This window comes from Phoenix dactylifera, unplaced genomic scaffold (assembly GCF_009389715.1).
Source record: "Phoenix dactylifera cultivar Barhee BC4 unplaced genomic scaffold, palm_55x_up_171113_PBpolish2nd_filt_p 001486F, whole genome shotgun sequence".
In the NCBI taxonomy this organism is placed as follows: Eukaryota; Viridiplantae; Streptophyta; class Magnoliopsida; order Arecales; family Arecaceae; genus Phoenix; species Phoenix dactylifera.
In genome coordinates this window covers 55,948-69,878 of record NW_024068798.1, presented here as the reverse complement: position 1 = coordinate 69,878, position 13,931 = coordinate 55,948, and the positions used below count along the sequence as shown (strand labels likewise).

At 37.9% G+C, this 13,931-nt stretch overlaps 2 protein-coding genes and 1 long non-coding RNA gene across 4 annotated transcripts; 1 reads left to right on the top strand and 2 right to left on the bottom strand.

Annotated features, from left to right (window-relative positions):
• Positions 1-427: 427 nt before the first annotated feature.
• On the bottom strand, positions 428-7,844 carry LOC120108684 (F-box/SPRY domain-containing protein 1-like). Of its 2 annotated transcripts, none has more exons than XM_039122361.1 (3): positions 7,578-7,840; positions 6,070-6,197; positions 428-519 (listed from the first exon to the last, which is right to left on the bottom strand). In XM_039122361.1, exons 1-3 carry the CDS (start codon positions 7,775-7,777, stop codon positions 497-499), a joined length of 351 nt encoding a protein of 116 aa, XP_038978289.1. In that variant the 5' UTR covers positions 7,778-7,840; the 3' UTR covers positions 428-496. The 2 variants fall into 2 exon arrangements, with proteins under 2 accessions (XP_038978289.1, XP_038978288.1); XM_039122360.1 differs by lacking the exon at positions 428-519 and adding an exon at positions 3,551-3,925 and having other exon boundaries at positions 7,578-7,844.
• On the top strand, positions 1,413-5,920 carry LOC120108685 (probable auxin efflux carrier component 8). Its single transcript, XM_039122362.1, has 6 exons — positions 1,413-2,177; positions 3,890-4,067; positions 4,196-4,281; positions 4,376-4,533; positions 4,722-4,798; positions 4,896-5,920. Exons 1-6 carry the CDS (start codon positions 1,679-1,681, stop codon positions 4,963-4,965), a joined length of 1,068 nt encoding a protein of 355 aa, XP_038978290.1. The 5' UTR covers positions 1,413-1,678; the 3' UTR covers positions 4,966-5,920.
• Positions 7,845-11,724: 3,880 nt separating the features above from the next.
• Positions 11,725-12,669, bottom strand: LOC120108682. The gene is made up of 2 exons (XR_005509944.1): positions 12,621-12,669; positions 11,725-11,969 (listed from the first exon to the last, which is right to left on the bottom strand). It is a non-coding gene; the product is annotated as an uncharacterized LOC120108682 (long non-coding RNA).
• Positions 12,670-13,931: the final 1,262 nt, after the last annotated feature.

The following is a 13,931-nucleotide window of genomic DNA, read 5'->3' as shown; positions in this document are numbered from 1 at the left end:
ATGCTTGGATTGGAGAACTCACCCTCGAGGGATTGTGCTGGGCTGGGGGTGGTTGGGATCAAGCTATTCTCCAGATTAAAGTAAATATCTCCAATGGCCTGAATGACAGTTCCATAGGTGTCAAAAGAGGTGTGGTTCTGAAGAAAGAGAACAGTAGGTGGAAGGCGTTAGCAAAGAAGCATAGCTCATTTTTGGTATATAATTTCAGTTTTAAAGCATGTTTCACCTAGCACTTATTCTTGTGCTTTTGCCTCATTTGGAAAAAAAGAAAATTTGTTCACTGTAAGTCACTGCCACTCCTTGCTTCTCCCAGAATTCACTCCTTTATTCTTGCCTTCCTTGTTTCTACTTGTGTATAAGAACAAATATTAGAGCTACATAGAAGAAACCATAGGCATGTCACAGAGAAAGTACCAATGAATCTCACCATGATAGGCTTGGTCGGTCGGTCAGCACTTACCAACCAATGGAGGCTTAAGAACACCAAACTAGAATGTCAAAAAGGCAATGTCCTCTTTCCTGTTAAAAAATATTTTAGAAAGCAACCAGCATAACAGTTTCCTGATCAACAAATAAATATAATATAAACTATTTATCAATCACAAAGAACCTAGAAAGGAACATCATTGTATCGGCGAGCTATTTCATTACAATGCGCTGGCTAATCTTCATACAGAATTCCTAATTACTTTATATTTGAATGATATCATCATCCTGACATTCAGTAAAGAAATTTTTATTGGATAATCAGGCAGAAAACCATTGTGTGATATGAATGAGAAATTAGGGTTGCCCCAGTTGACTATTAGTGCACAAATATTACACCTAGCATTCTTCTAATGCCGAAACAATTTGTTGAATGTAGGGAACAGTTTGAAGTCTACCAATGTGCCCTCCATAGTTTGTACAAAGTGCGCATACACAAGCCTACTATCCTATTTCATGATAGACACTTTGGGTAGAGGGCAGACATGTAGATTCTGACTGACAATGTTTCAAGCATCCCTTTCTTGCTAGGACTCAAGCAATATACAGATAAATAAACAGGTGTATTCCTAATGTCAATATATAAAAGCAGAAATATACAAGAAAAAAAAAGGGAAAAGAAAAGAAATCTCCAGAACATAATGCTAATGTAAGCATTGGCACATAAATACCCCATCCAAAATTGAACATAAGTACGCAAAGATGTGTAACGTTTGTGCTTATGCTATATATAATTGCAGGATACTAAACATATCCCCCGATTTTTAAGCGGTTGAAAAAAAGAGGGAAAATGGGTGGAAAAAGAATAGCATTTAGTTTTGCATAATAATAACTGAATTATTGCATAGAAGTGCTCGAGAAAAATCATAAAAACAGGTAGAAATACTTATTTAGAATAAAACAATTAACAATTAAAACAAATAGAATAGCTTTAATTCAAGAAAGGTTATGACAACAACTGATCTAGCATAGACCAGATGCATTCCTGGTAATTTGTACTCCAGCAAAGGATATAGCAGCCATGTGCACTGTATGGGCATTTAAAATATTTTTAAATTCCAGACAAAGCTGTACAAGAAAGAAGGTCGGCATCCAAGCCAACCTTCTCTTTATAAAAGGCCCAGCATGCACCAGAAATGAGACATAGATCCAACTTATCTGTGGCTTCCTTATTTCTTTCAGATCATCCAATATGATTTCTCTGGCGACAGTATATCATGTTCTGGTAGCAACAGTGCCGCTGTATGCAGCCATGATCCTGGCCTATCTTTCAATAAAATGGTGGAAGCTCTTCACACCTGACCAGTGCACGGGGATAAACAAGTTTGTAGCCAAATTTTCAGTCCCCCTACTGTCCTTCCATGTGATCTCCACCAACAATCCCTACAAAATGAACCTCAAACTTCTAGTAGCGGACTCGCTGCAAAAAATACTTGCCCTCTTTGTATTTGCAGTCCTAAGTAAAGCATGCTTTAGAGGCAGCCTGGATTGGCTAATTACTGGGTTCTCTCTATCCACACTACCCAACACATTGATTATTGGGATTCCCTTATTAAAAGGTCTGTATGGGGATGAAGCTGCCAAACTCTTGGGTCAGATCGTCGTCTTGCAGAGCTTAATTTGGTATACTCTTCTGTTAATTCTCTTCGAGTTCAGGGCTGCTAAGGCAATTGCAGCAAATCCGACTGACAGTACAGGTAAGAATCTAAACTATCTAAGATCATCACATTTTGAGCATCCTGATCAAGAAAATTAATAACAAGAGAATTGCAGTAAACCCAAAAGAATAGGTAATGTCCATTCGCACCAGACACTGCATTTAGTATAGTCACCATCATGTTGGATTGTCAAAAGCACCAAAAGTTATTTAAAACACCATGTGCATTATTTAAGACGTCATGTGAAGTACTCTTGATAACTATGGATAACAACACAATGCACTAAGGACTTATAGATTAACACAAAGAAAGAACTTCATAAAAAATTATATATAAGAAACTGGCTTTGCTCACGTTGGTCCCTGGGGAGCTCCAATTGTCTCAAGTATTAGCACACAGGGATACAAGGAACCAGATATCAATTACTCTATTCAGATTCTTCACTGTAAATATTTTAGTTTTTGTATGAGGGAAGGGTTCTTTAAATTAAAGGATTCGAAATGAATCTTCAAGTAATAGGGAAAAAGAATAATAAATCTGAACTGCAGTCTCATCAGCACAAATTACTTTACTATTTTACATTTACAAGAGTTTCATATAAAGTATCCAATCTGATTGACTGATATTCGATGATGATAATCACTAAACTTCCATTTTAATCCACATATAAGGATTGCCACTTTCTGGACAAAAGACAACAATCTAACTGTTGTAAACAAGAATGCTAGGACGAGAGGCATAATTTCAAGCTACCCAAGATATTGAAACTTCCTGTTTCATTCATGTAGACTTTAACATTATGCAACAAGGACTGGAATGTCTAAACATAAAACAAAGTTTAAAGTCAGCCTAAGATATCATATATCCCAATTGAATCTAAACATGGTAGATATGTTTACTGAAACAAACTTGGCAAACCATATCATCGTTAAATAGAGAACATCATCAAGTAACTTTAGGTTGTATTAGACCCAACAAAATCAAACAATTTCAGGAACAGATTCTCATATCTTCATATAGCAAGCAAAGTAGACCGGCAGTGACAGTAGATTTTCATGATCAAGGTAACAAAAGACAGTTTTCCTTCTTGCAAAGACCTCAATTATCATCAGGATACTTCATATGAATAAGCATCTAGCAGTATTCAGAGTTCCATTCATAAAAAAGCATAACTACTATACAAAATTTTTAATAATTGCAACTATTAATTCAACCAAGAAGCATATTTTCACAAAACATATATATGATTCATATGACCCAGAGATACGCACATTATGGTTACGCTTATATCATATCAAGAGTAATTAACAGTTGGCGACATCTTTTCTTTAGAGTTTAGGCAAATGATGGATCCATGACACAATGAGAATCATGACTTCACAACCGTAGAACCAACACAAGTCATGTAAGAAAATACATGCTATGCATATATGAATAAGAAAAAGGTTTGATACATATAGGTACTCATTATGAAAAAGAGCAACATTGCATAATGTTACCAAGAAAGAGGAAACCACTTAAGAACAACATTCCTTATTGTGAATTTATGTAGACTATTTTATCTTTTTAACACACTGATCCTCAAAGTGATTATATGATTCAGTTTAGTCAATACAACTGATACAATAAAAATTTCTGTGAAACATGCAATCCCTGTTCCATTTTAATTCCTTCCCCTTTCCCTTTTTTTGGTTGTGTCATCAATATGTCGGTAAGAAATATTGATCTCTTTCTTGATCTTGAAGGGGAACTGGAATCCTCTGAAGGAGTACGCCCCAGACCTGAAGAGGATGAAGTAAAATCCCTGTCCATAAGAAATATCAGGAGTTTACTCATTCTCTGGATGGCGGGAAAGAAACTTATGATAAATCCCAATACTTACGCAAGTTTAGCAGGCTTTGTTTGGGCTTTAATCAGCTTTAGGTAGGCTTCCAGGAGCATTTTTGTTCCTAAAAGAGAAATTGGGTATTTTTTTTTCTTCTATTTATTCACATGTGCTTAGTACCAAAATCTGGCAGTTACATCAAGTGACCGGATGGCATATTTTGCAGGTGGAGAATAGAGCTACCATTAATAATTAGCAACTGCATATCAATATTATCAGATGGGGGACTTGGCATGGCAATGTTCAGCTTAGGTTGGTACTTGAGAGAGACTGACATACCTACAATGGATACTGGAGATAAAGACATCGTCTGGACTTTAACGTTGGGTTATTGGTTACATGACAGGCCTTTTCACGGCATCGCAGTCTAGCATCATAGCCTGTGGGATTCGGATGATGATTTTATCCATGGGATTAAGGTTCATAATTGGACCAGCCTTGATAGCAATCACTTCCTATGCTATTGGAATGAGGGCAAAATTGTTAAAAGTGGCAATTGTTCAGGTACATTCACTTCACAATACATGTAACTCATGCCAAATGACAGTAAGGCAGATATATTTATCTCTATCCAGCTTTTTGAGAAAAGGATAATAAATATACCTGAAGACATTCAGGCATGTATATGCACTCACATAAAGGTCCAGATACTGTATCACCTTTTGTTGGGTAAAAACTGTGATTTTATGCAGGCAGCTCTTCCTCAAGGAATAGTAACATTTGTGTTTGCTAAAGAGTATGGCGTGCATCCAGATATCCTGAGCACTGGGTAATCGATGTTCTTACATATACTATTCTTGATTATAATTGTTTATTCTTAAGATAAGCTGTAAGATGTTTCTGAGATCCGTATATTGTGGTTGTAGGGTTATTGTTGGCATGATCATAGCAGTACCAATAGCACTCGCGTATTACTTCATTCTCGATCCTAATTAACTTCTTTATATGCTCAAGTTATGGAGTTCCATGCTCTTATAAAAGGCGCAGAAGCATAGCATGAACTCTGGATGGTGACAGCAGTGACCAATATTCTCAACCTTCTGATTCATAAAATGATAGTAAAAGTGTACAATCACAGTATGATTAAGAGGTAAGGTGTTTCCGAAAATTGCACCAAAGATCTTTATCTTGCTGCTCTACAGACACAAGAATATTCCACCTAGCCAAATCCATTTAGGGACCTGACCAGCAGTATTTTCTATGTGGTATTATGAGATTTATAAATTGTTCCCACCAAGAAGGAAGGTGATGCACATTTGTTGCAGTGGAATGATAGAATCAAATTGGCTGTGTGTAGAAGATCAAGACAATGAAACAGGGACCATTCTCTTGTACCTTCTAGCGTTGAATTTCTTATTAATTTAACAGAAAGAGGAGGAGAGAACAGAAAAGAGTAGGAGAGAAACAGAGAACAAAGAATTTATGCAGATAACAGGATGCTGAACACACTAGGCATTTGCCGGTTACACCAATATATTGCTTAATATAATAGGTAACAATCTAGAAATAAAAGGATGGATCCACCAAAATAAGTATTTCAGTAGACCTAATAGAAAAGTTTCATAATCTAGAACTGCTATGTTTCATAATCTAGAACTGCTATTAGTTTCAGTAGTGCTACTGTTTTGTTCTGTTTGAAACAAAACAAAACAGCAGGAGACAATTTCCAGAACCCATTTCCCATAGTATACAGAAACGTTTGATTTCTAAGAAAATTAAACAATACAATAATCTTATTCAAAAGCATCCAAGCTACACACACGTCATGAATTTTGAAATAACCTCTGTTTCTTGGAAAAACAGAAGCTTTACATGAGCCTTTTAATTTGCATGTGAACTAATTCATTGCAATCAATGACTACAATAGGGTCACACCACTTGCATCTACGGACATATATATTGCATACGTTCTTCCTTGGAAAGCACATGTAAGCTTACAGAAATATTTCATCTTACATGGTTAATGCTTTACAGTGTCATCGCTTCTTGTTGGAATAGTGAGCAAGCAACAAAAAAATCAAGGGCACCAACTATGCACACCTCTTATAGAGCAGGTGGAGGATGGTGGATGTGATTCCCTTTTAACGGACATCCCATACAGATGCCTGGCCTCCAAGTATTCATTCTTCCAACCCTCCCTCAGCTCTGCAGACTCCCTATACCACTGCCTGCAAAGTAATGATAAACAGTGTCTTAAAGGAGATAGCAAGTCTGGAGACTGACTAAAAAGTAAACCATCTCTTTTACCAGATAACAACTAGATTATATAGTCAACTATAAATTCTAGCAATCAATTATCAATGGTTATCAGCATATCAACCCAGTGCAGAAAAGCTTAAAAATTATAAAAGAGAATTAAGATACCCCAAAACCAAGAGGCACGTCCATCGTTGGGAGGTACTTAGAGATAATTACTAGCAATTTATATCCATTATAAGCAAATGAAATTGCAGAACAGGGCTGTTCTTGCAAATACAATCTTGAATGAAGCCGGCATTATTTTGTTTAATGGAGTTGCTGTTTAAATTATTCACTTGAAACTTCTTTTCTTTGTTTACAAAATAAAAGGATGTAACATAGTCGAGCTCCAAGTATGATAGTTCATGAACAATCCAGTTTTGGGATTGTTGTCAGAAATTATAAACATGTAATTTCATACCTAAAGACATTTAGAGAACATTGTTGTATTTATAATATGCGGGAAAATGGGGCTGCTTGTTACTCAATTATGCCCAGAGTCCAATTATCAGAATTCTTTTTATACATAGTCTGAACAAAAGATGTAAACTATCCGCAAGTGAAAACTTATTGAGTGATAAGTTCCTGACGTATTTTAATAAAAAAATATAAATAATCGGAGAAAATGGGAGAAGATGGATGCTTCATGGGGATCCGGACCTCCTATATACCACTTTAAGAGTGGTAAACCTCCCTTGAAAACAATGTTTCTCTTCATTATCCTATCATGCAAGCTGCAATCATTATTTATAGAACTTATTGACATAATATGAAAGGAAAATAGAGACATGACACCATAAATAATCTACCCAAATCCCTTGATTAATAGAAATTCAAAAATATATAAAAAAGAAAAATAAAGATACGTATCAATGAGACTATCTATCGGTCCGGTATCCCGAGAGTATATTTCCTAACAACTCGTGTCCCTCTCGACCCTAGATAACCAATAAAACTACAGGCACTCTGAAATAAGGAAAAAAGAGTCTAGAGGCGAGGAATCCCCTTTTCTATGTGATTTCTGGTACAAATCCACAATGAATTAAATAAATAAATTGAGACCCGCAAACTAGAAATATGCAAGCTTTACTTCTTCATCTCGACCCACGATGCCGTAAGATGATAAAAAGGGAACAAGTGCTCATACAGCTGCATGAAAGGGTTTTGATTAAGATATAATTATACATATAAGAACAAGGTAAACAATTTGAAGACTTTGAGCCATTCGAGCCTCGGAGTACTTCAAAGAAATATTCGAATCAAGACGACATATTAAATCCTCAGTTTCGAGTTGGATTGAAGCTTCTTACTTGCAGACGAGAGAGCAGTTGAGGAGATCGACGCAATCGAGCTGCGAGAAGACGCGGGCAATGAGATGGGCCGGAGCCTGGAGGACCGGCGGAGGGGTGCCCTCGTCCTTCCCACTCTCCCTGACTCGTTCAGCGCCGACGCCGGCGGCGACCTCTTCCCGGCCATCTCCTCCGCCTTCCGACGGCCGCATCGAGCTCATTCGCCGGTCAATCACCTTCCCATTGCGTCTTTTTTTGGTTTGGATAAAAATCCCATGGGCGTCTCATCGCATGCCAACTCTTTAGCTCGCTTATTCGACAAAAAGACCGAAATATTGGACTGGTTTTTGGACTGCCTTCTCCAGCTCTCCACGTGTCTGTTGGTGTTAATGCCGCCGTAGGTGTTTTCCGTATTTAGGTGCCACTTGATTGGGCCGAGCCAGTGTTCCGAAAGTAGAACTTTTTAGAATTTGGACGCTAGGGTTTATTAGATGGATTCGAGGCTGAGGGCTGGGTCACTTAGGATCCGTGCCATATCATCTATTTAAGAGATGGAAGGTCTCATTCATCTTAGAATTTCGAATAAGATCACCTTTGATACCAAATGAGACACATCGTGAGATAAGTGACAGTCATCCTTCTTCGAGATGGACCATATGGTGATCGTCTAGGGTCGCATAGCCCCCTACATTGTAAAACATGCACCGCAATGGATCCCGATTTGGGTCCATGGATATCAGATCAGGTTTATGTAGGATTTAAGATGGATGATATGGCGACTATTCAAAATTGCATTGCTCTCTGTAGTGCAAAACATACACCGCAATGCATTCCGGCTTAGATGCATGGACATTAGGTTGACTTTATGTGTGAATTTTGATGCAGGCTCTTCGAAGAGCCTGTCAAGAACATCAATACACCAACCCAAGTAAAGCCCCAGTTAGTTTAAGCCATGCTATTCCTGGTCAGGAAATTGATCTCAAATATTTTGGAGAGATTCGAATATAATGCCTTCTGTATTGCAAGGAGAAATCTTGCTAACCCACTCATGCTATATGTACATAATTATCTTTCTCAATTGTAAAGATTATCGAAATAATTTTTACCCTATTATTGTGTTGTATTTGAAAACTAGAACAGGAGAAATCCTAGTCTAAATAGACTGAGGAGCGGCATTTGATGCCAAGTCACCAATACTGGCATCCAACGACTTTACCAACTAAGTTAATTGATATTCTTGTATCAATAAGTTGATAACCAAGCACTAATGATAAGTGCTAAATAATACGTAAATTAATCTATTTTATATAGCACTTATTATTATTTTTATACACATATTCTAAATTTAAATATGAGAAAATGTGTTCTCCTTCATCATTTCATTTTAAATAAATTATTCAAATTTGATTGATTTTTTTAATTATTTGAGCTTAATGTATGCAGGCCGAGTCAAACTCAATTGGACGATGCCTAAACCCACACTGCATCCCATCAATTTCTTTCCTTCTCTTCACACGTTCACCCATCAGAACAAGTTCCCACGTGTCCAAACTTCCTCTATTTTAGCCTCCAAAACGGAGCCATCCTTCCACGCATCACAGCAGTCCGGATTAACCCCAGCCAACTGCAAGTCTCCTTCATCCCATTTCAAATTCCCGCATCTTCCGAGTCCCATAGCCGTGAGCATCGTCCACGTCGCGTCCACAGATCCAGCTCCCCAGTTTAGCAAAACAGACTCCTCCTCCATTTCCTCCCGGCATCCTCATCTTCTTCCGCTAGTTCCCAAGCTTATTTTCTCAGATCTCCTATCCACGGATTGAGTCAGCTATCATCCCGTTTGGAACAGCATCCCGCGTTTTCAGCTCAGCCGTAAGCTTCAATCTTGCATCCACGTCCTCGCCATCTCTTGCATCCACGGATCAAGTTTCCTTTTCTTCCGTGATTCCTCCCAAAACTTCCTAGCCGTCCGCCATGTCTCACGTCCATGATTCTCTTTTTCCATATAATCTCCAACTAAAAATTCTTCCTCCCAAACCAATCCAGCATCTTTCCGGATTGATCCCAGCCTCTGAGATCCTCTCAAACGCCCGCGTCCTGCATCACCCCCTGTTCCCAGCTACATGAACTTATTCCTAGCCGAAGAAAATCAAACTTTTAAACCGAACAACCCCATCATCCCAAACTGATCGATCCTTCACCCAACTGGATCAACTCCAATCTTCCTCCCGAGCTGATTGCGTCCCAAACAGCTTCATCCCGAGCGTCCCGGAATTCCCAGCATCACCATAGAACACCTCGGTTCTTTCTCCCAGCGCGAACAGAAGAATAACAGCAAATTAAACTTTCAAACGACATCATCTCAAACTGATTAACATCTCAACCAGCATTCTCCCGAGTTTCATGGATTAACAGCTTCGAACTCCATCTGTTTCCCGATGGATTATCACCTACTCCACGCGTACGGCTTCCTCTTCTTCATCCAAACCGAATCCCCTGTTTCAGCAAAACAGAACCCGAGTTCCGTTATCAAAATCCTCACGGGTTGCTCCCAGCCATCGGGACCAAAGCCAGCATCTACAACATGTCCGGAGATCAAGCAATAATCTCTCAGCCTCATCCCACTTCGATCCATCCTTATCTCGATGTGGAACAAGGGAGGAGAGGGGGAGGTATGCAGCCTATAAAAGGCCCAGGCATGGAACAGAGAAGGCATTCGGCTGACCCATGATTCTCACCCACTTTATCTCACCGCATCATTCATTCTTATCTGGGAGTTCCCACCGAAGCTAGAGAAGGGAGGAGACACGGGAGAGAGGAAGGAAGTCGTGATGGAAGCCTTCTCCACTGCTGCTGTCATCCAGAATCCCATGGAAGGCTGAGCTCTGCATTAGGGCTGGATGCAGCCCTAATAAAGGGACAAGGGTTTTGTATATTTAATTTTCTGTTCTTGGAGTTGTATGAACTTAATGCTTTTAATGAATATCTTCTTTTATCTTATATTTAATTTATGCGATGTTAAATGTGACGTTTATACAATTGGTTTTCATGGTCACTAAGTAAATATAAAGATCATCTATGCTTAAGGAAGATGCAGTGTCCTGCCACATTAGTTTAGGGTAGACATTTCATGCCAACTGAAGATGAATATTCCTAAATTGCTTTTGTGACATTTTATTTGAATGCTTATTCGGCTTGTAGCTAATTTGCATGTTAATCCAAGAATAAATTAAAATACAATTAATTCTTGTTGCCATGTTAGTGGTGAATTCTTTGCCCTAGGTTCTTCTACTTATATATCATTTTCAATTGCATTTCTTATTAGATTACTTAGTTTAATAGTTGTCACAAACTCTCCCTTTCACATATTTTTACGAAAACAATCGTACCCCAATTCCTGTGGATCGATACCCGTAATCACTATCCTACAAGGTACGTGCTATTGCGTGATCTTAAAACTGACTATCAACTAGCAACATCTTTTTATTGATTATAAATCAAGAAGTAGATGTTATGCATACATTTATACACAAATACATAGATGTAATGATCTCTATTGAGATATAGCTCTTGAATAACTTCAAAATGTTAACACTATTATTATTATCCAGAAAACCAAGATCATTGAAACCTTAGCTGCAATAGGTGAGGGCGGCATTTGAATCCAAGACATTAAGCTAGTCGACATTTACACACTAATGAGTTAATAGACACATATTAAGAATACAAGTGCGTATGTTATAAGCCAAATATAGATATCACTATATATAGACCTCTTTTGATGCATATATCTAGAATTTCTTCCAAGTATAGCTGATCATAGACCAGGCTTCGGGCCTAAACTCTATTTATTTTTAATCTGGTTTCGGGGCGAGCCTACATAAAATTTGATATTTTATGATCAGCTTTACTTCCAAGATGCAAGATGTGCATGCGCACATTAAAAAATAATAATAATAATAATAAACCATCAACATCCTTTGCAATTATGGATCACCCATATATATTAGCCCATATATTTGGAAAGATTTTGATCAAAAAAGGCTAATACATCTTATTATAGTTTCGGTACATTTAAAAAAAAATAATAGAGAAATTGAAGCCTGTAGAAGACCTCGAATCTGAAAATACTGCAGCAGTGGTCCGGCATGCTCGGTTTTTGGTAGGACAAATATTCTATTTCCTTCATCCAACCACTATGGAGTTGGATATCCATGGTATTCATTGCTTGGTTTGGGAGGGAGCTCCTCCGGTAGCGCCTTGCTCTAGCTCATAAAGTTGTCTTACGACCTCTTCCTTCTTAGCTTTCAGGGCATCAATTTTAGCGTCAAGCTTCTCTAGCTTCTGCCTTAGCTTGACTGGATCCATGGTCTTTTCCTTCTCCTTTTTCTTTCCTTCATTAGCCACACCTTCCATCTGCATCATAAAGCAAAGCACAACCTTATCAGTCCAAACTAAAATGCTTCCCTATTTAACTTTTACACTTTGATAAGGGTACCTAGTAGAAGCATTTTGGTGGATCTTGTTTATTTTAAAAATTCTCCGGCCTTTTATAATTAATGTCCTTAGAAAATAATCACTTCAAAGTAAATCTTCTCTATATACCTACATCATTATATTTAACAGTTGAATTAATTTGAAAAAGATCTAAAGTTAGAAATTTATCAATAGGTAATGCTGCTCCAATACCTAACCAAAAAACTACTACGATACCGATCAAAAAAACTGTTGTAGCTACTGGACGACGAAATAAATTTTGAAATTTATTGACATTCTCTAAAAAAAAGTACTATCAATAGCGTCGTTGGTACTGAAACTATTAAAACAACACCCAATAACTTATTGGTCATTGTGCTGAGTATTTGAAATACGGAAAAAAAGTATCATTAGGGTAATCCATTCATCTTGATATGGGCCGATCGCCTACCAAGATAACAAGATGGCAAACTTTAAAAATCGCAGTCACAGCCACCACAATTACATGGAAGAATTCATCTTCAATACTTTTTGGCGGCCATGTCACAAGGATAAAATATAATTTGAATTAACAAGGGAGGTGATACTGACCTTTCTCTTCTCAAGGGGAATTTTAACTTCTCTCTTCAATGAGGTTGGAGGCCAACTCCAAGGCCTCCATGTATTTATAGGCAAGAGAAGAGAGCCATCTTTCTAAATTCGGATGGCACTTGCATGGGGAGGCAAAGGAACCTTTCAGCGAGAAACTAGAATGGCCACGAGCAATGGGAAGTGGATCTGCTTAAGATCCGGGGATCTGGTCAAAGCTACCATCATGCGAAAATGATGGTTTATGGTTGTACCTTCTGCATGTCGTGACGTTGACTGTTGGATCACACTCCACGTAGATCTTAAAATACTTCAAAGCCTCTGGATTGGTCTCAAAGCCACCATTATGCGATCCAACGATAGATTCTCATGAAGAAAGGTTAATCTTTTTTGTGCACGAAAGATACAACCTCTATATGAAAATGATGCAGCACATTGGTCTCCATTTTATGTGACCAATTTAGAGGTTGATATGTGAATCATTTTAAACGATAGATTCCATTTTATGTGACCATTTTATGATCCGACCCATGAGCGAATCATTTTAAGCAGATTTGAGCTTCATATAAGTAGATTTGGATCCAGGGGCGGCTCAATACATTCTGGGGCCTAAGGCGAATCCAATGAATGAGGCCTTTTGTTTTTAATAATAATTTTTTTAATAAATATAAAATACTTAAAAAAATATGAAAATAGATAGCTATCAAGTACACTATTTCAACCATGAATCTAACAAAGATAGACAAGAAGCCTTTTCAATTTAATATAATTCTTGAATGGAAGCACATAAAAGTAATTATTCTAAATAAAGGGCCATGAAACTGATTAAATAACTGAGATAATACTTGGAAATACTGTTTACCATGTCAAGCAAGAGCCGGATAGGAAAAGGTCATCTCATGGCACTTCATGGTCAAGGTAAGAAAAGAATTTGTCCATAAAGAAATCTCTCAATAAGAGAAAGTAGGGTCATTATGGGAAATTCACTCCATCAAATTAATAAAAATCCCATCCCACCATCTCCCCTTCAAGTGAGTACCCAAGCAGCAACTGCAACATCACGGGGTGGTTCTATATACACCCCCCTATTGCTAAGGACACCCCCCAAAAACCAAAAAAGAAAATACCCAAACTAACCTTTAGTGTAATTACCATATTGCCCTTGAAATTTTCTCATACACCCCCCCTTCCTCCTCCTCCGTTTCGTTTTGAAAAGAAAAAAAAAAAAACACCCCTCAAACCCCCCTTAAACCCCTCGATCCATTTACATCGTTTAGGCGATCTTTGAAGGAGATTTAAGCCCCATTCGAAGCA

Excerpts from the sequence above, each read along its gene's own strand:
- LOC120108685 (XM_039122362.1), top strand. The coding sequence starts at position 1,679 with ATGATTTCTCTGGCGACAGTATATCATGTTCTGGTAGCAACAGTGCCG. Across the intron at positions 4,068-4,195 it reads TGGGCTTTAATCAGCTTTAG|GTGGAGAATAGAGCTACCAT; the intron begins GTAGGCTTCCAG and ends CATATTTTGCAG. Across the intron at positions 4,282-4,375 it reads CATGGCAATGTTCAGCTTAG|GCCTTTTCACGGCATCGCAG; the intron begins GTTGGTACTTGA and ends GTTACATGACAG.
- LOC120108684 (XM_039122360.1), bottom strand. The coding sequence starts at position 7,777 with ATGAGCTCGATGCGGCCGTCGGAAGGCGGAGGAGATGGCCGGGAAGAG. Across the intron at positions 6,198-7,577 it reads AACTGCTCTCTCGTCTGCAA|GCAGTGGTATAGGGAGTCTG; the intron begins GTAAGAAGCTTC and ends ATTACTTTGCAG. Across the intron at positions 3,926-6,069 it reads CTCCACCTGCTCTATAAGAG|GTCTGGGGCGTACTCCTTCA; the intron begins GTGTGCATAGTT and ends CATCCTCTTCAG.